Below are 1,781 nucleotides of genomic sequence, written 5' to 3'. Positions count from 1 at the left end.
ACTCACACACAGGTGAAAATAAACTGGTGCAGGTCATAAACAGCGGCCTCCGCCCAACTCACCCCCCCCCCTCCCAAAAGCCCCAAAAATTGAATAAGAAAATCTGCTCAAATAAAAATCAAAACAAGTCCTCACCTGCAGCTGCAAATCAAAAGCAAAACAGATGTTTTTTTTAAAAAAACAACAACTCATTGACTCTGTTATGGAAGAGCAGCAGCAGTTGCATCATAAATATATAAACAAATACAAAATATATTGATATTATCTTTCATCTTTTTTATATATGTATAAATATATGTATATATACATAAATAAACATATGTATATATAAATATACACTAATATATATGCATATATACATTCAATATATAGTATACATCAAAACAGATTTGAGAGATTAATAATATCAATATATTGTATATTTGTTATATATTTTCTATGATGCATCTGCTGCTGCCCTGCTGTTTTTTTTTACACAGTCGCCAAGAAAATCAAGAAAGAGAGAGCGGTAATGTCTGACATTATTTTTAGAGAAACACTGCCTCCTAGCGATGATTTATGTGTAATTACAGCTCAAAAGTCATGATTTAAATCACAGTAAAATTACAGTATGTTGATGTTGTTAGCTGGTGAAGTAGAGAAGTTATGTCGTAAAGAACATACGTTTAGCATCTCCTTTGTAAATAAAGGAGTTTTACAGATAATACGAATAAGGAAAGAGGTTTTCATACGTCGTATTACGTCATTCATATTTTGTCTACATATTTGTCGTTCTGACTAAAAAAACAGACTTCGAGTTTTAGCTTTTTGGCTTTAAGGCTACATGTGACATATTATTTAGAGGTTTACACGGTTGTATCAAATAAAGACGGAGCAGCTGAGACTTTAGATTAAACCCAAAAAAGTGAAGTACAGTAGTCACTGTGATATTTTATTATAAAAACTGAGTGAAAACCCAGTGTATTCACAGCAACTACTTCATTAAAAGTGAGTGTAGGTCACAGCTTCGTTTTACTGTAACCTCCTCCTGTCCCTGGTTCACGTGACACAGCTCTGGTCCTGATGCTGCTCATACCGGCTCCATCTATGAGGAGCAATTAGTGCCACAAAACGTGGAAAAAGGTGAAGACGAGCAATAGTTTTGAACTATTTTCTTTTAAGAATTCTGTCAATAATGTACAGCTAACATTTATGTATTCGTTGATAGTACTTTTGGCGAACAAATTTCTTTTGTTTTCTTGTATTTAAGATTTGGCTTCTTTGAGCTTTTTTGTTATGGTCAACCTTTGTGTCTTCAAAAAACTAAACTAAAATAAAATCCTTATTACTTAATACCGTTATTCATAACTGCAGTAGTACACCTTCAATATTTAAACAAAGTGACAAAGACATCACAATATGAACACACGCAGCTTCAATTTCCTCTTTCTGCTCGTCTTGTGGCACTAATCTTCCTCCATACAGAGACGCGCATCATCGCTGCTGATGTGGAAATTCCGCTTCACTGCCATTTAAAAAGGAACAGCGAGAGCACAGGGTCCGCGATAACCGCAACAAAAACTAAAAAAATGTAAATTTCTCTGTGAGAGAGTTATTTTTTAAACAAAAGAGAGAGAGAAGAAGAACAAGTGCGTGTGCGACTGTTGATTTTTGTAAATGGGAAATCTGTTGGGCGGCTGGCGTTTCAAGGAGCCGAGCACCGTGGAGGAATGCGACTCGACGTGGGGGTCGGACTCTGAGAGCGACGAGCCGCCGGCGGGGGGAGGTGACAGCGGGAGCTT

The 1,781-nt window shown here is 36.5% G+C and overlaps 1 protein-coding gene across 1 annotated transcript in view; it reads left to right on the top strand.

Annotated features, from left to right (window-relative positions):
* The first annotated feature begins 450 nt into the window (after positions 1 to 450).
* LOC103386929 (opioid growth factor receptor-like protein 1) overlaps positions 451 to 1,781 on the top strand; it is an 8,340-nt gene continuing 7,009 nt past the window's right edge. The window contains exon 1 of the mRNA XM_025060635.1: positions 451 to 1,746. Within this exon, the coding sequence (XP_024916403.1) occupies positions 1,657 to 1,746 (90 nt within the window). The 5' untranslated portion in view covers positions 451 to 1,656. The remainder of the gene's footprint in view (positions 1,747 to 1,781) is intronic.

This window comes from Cynoglossus semilaevis, chromosome 12, assembly GCF_000523025.1.
Source record: "Cynoglossus semilaevis isolate Cse_v1.0 chromosome 12, Cse_v1.0, whole genome shotgun sequence".
NCBI classification, from domain to species: Eukaryota; Metazoa; Chordata; class Actinopteri; order Pleuronectiformes; family Cynoglossidae; genus Cynoglossus; species Cynoglossus semilaevis.
Note: the sequence above shows the minus strand (reverse complement) of the source record. Positions and strands in the feature narration are given on the sequence as shown.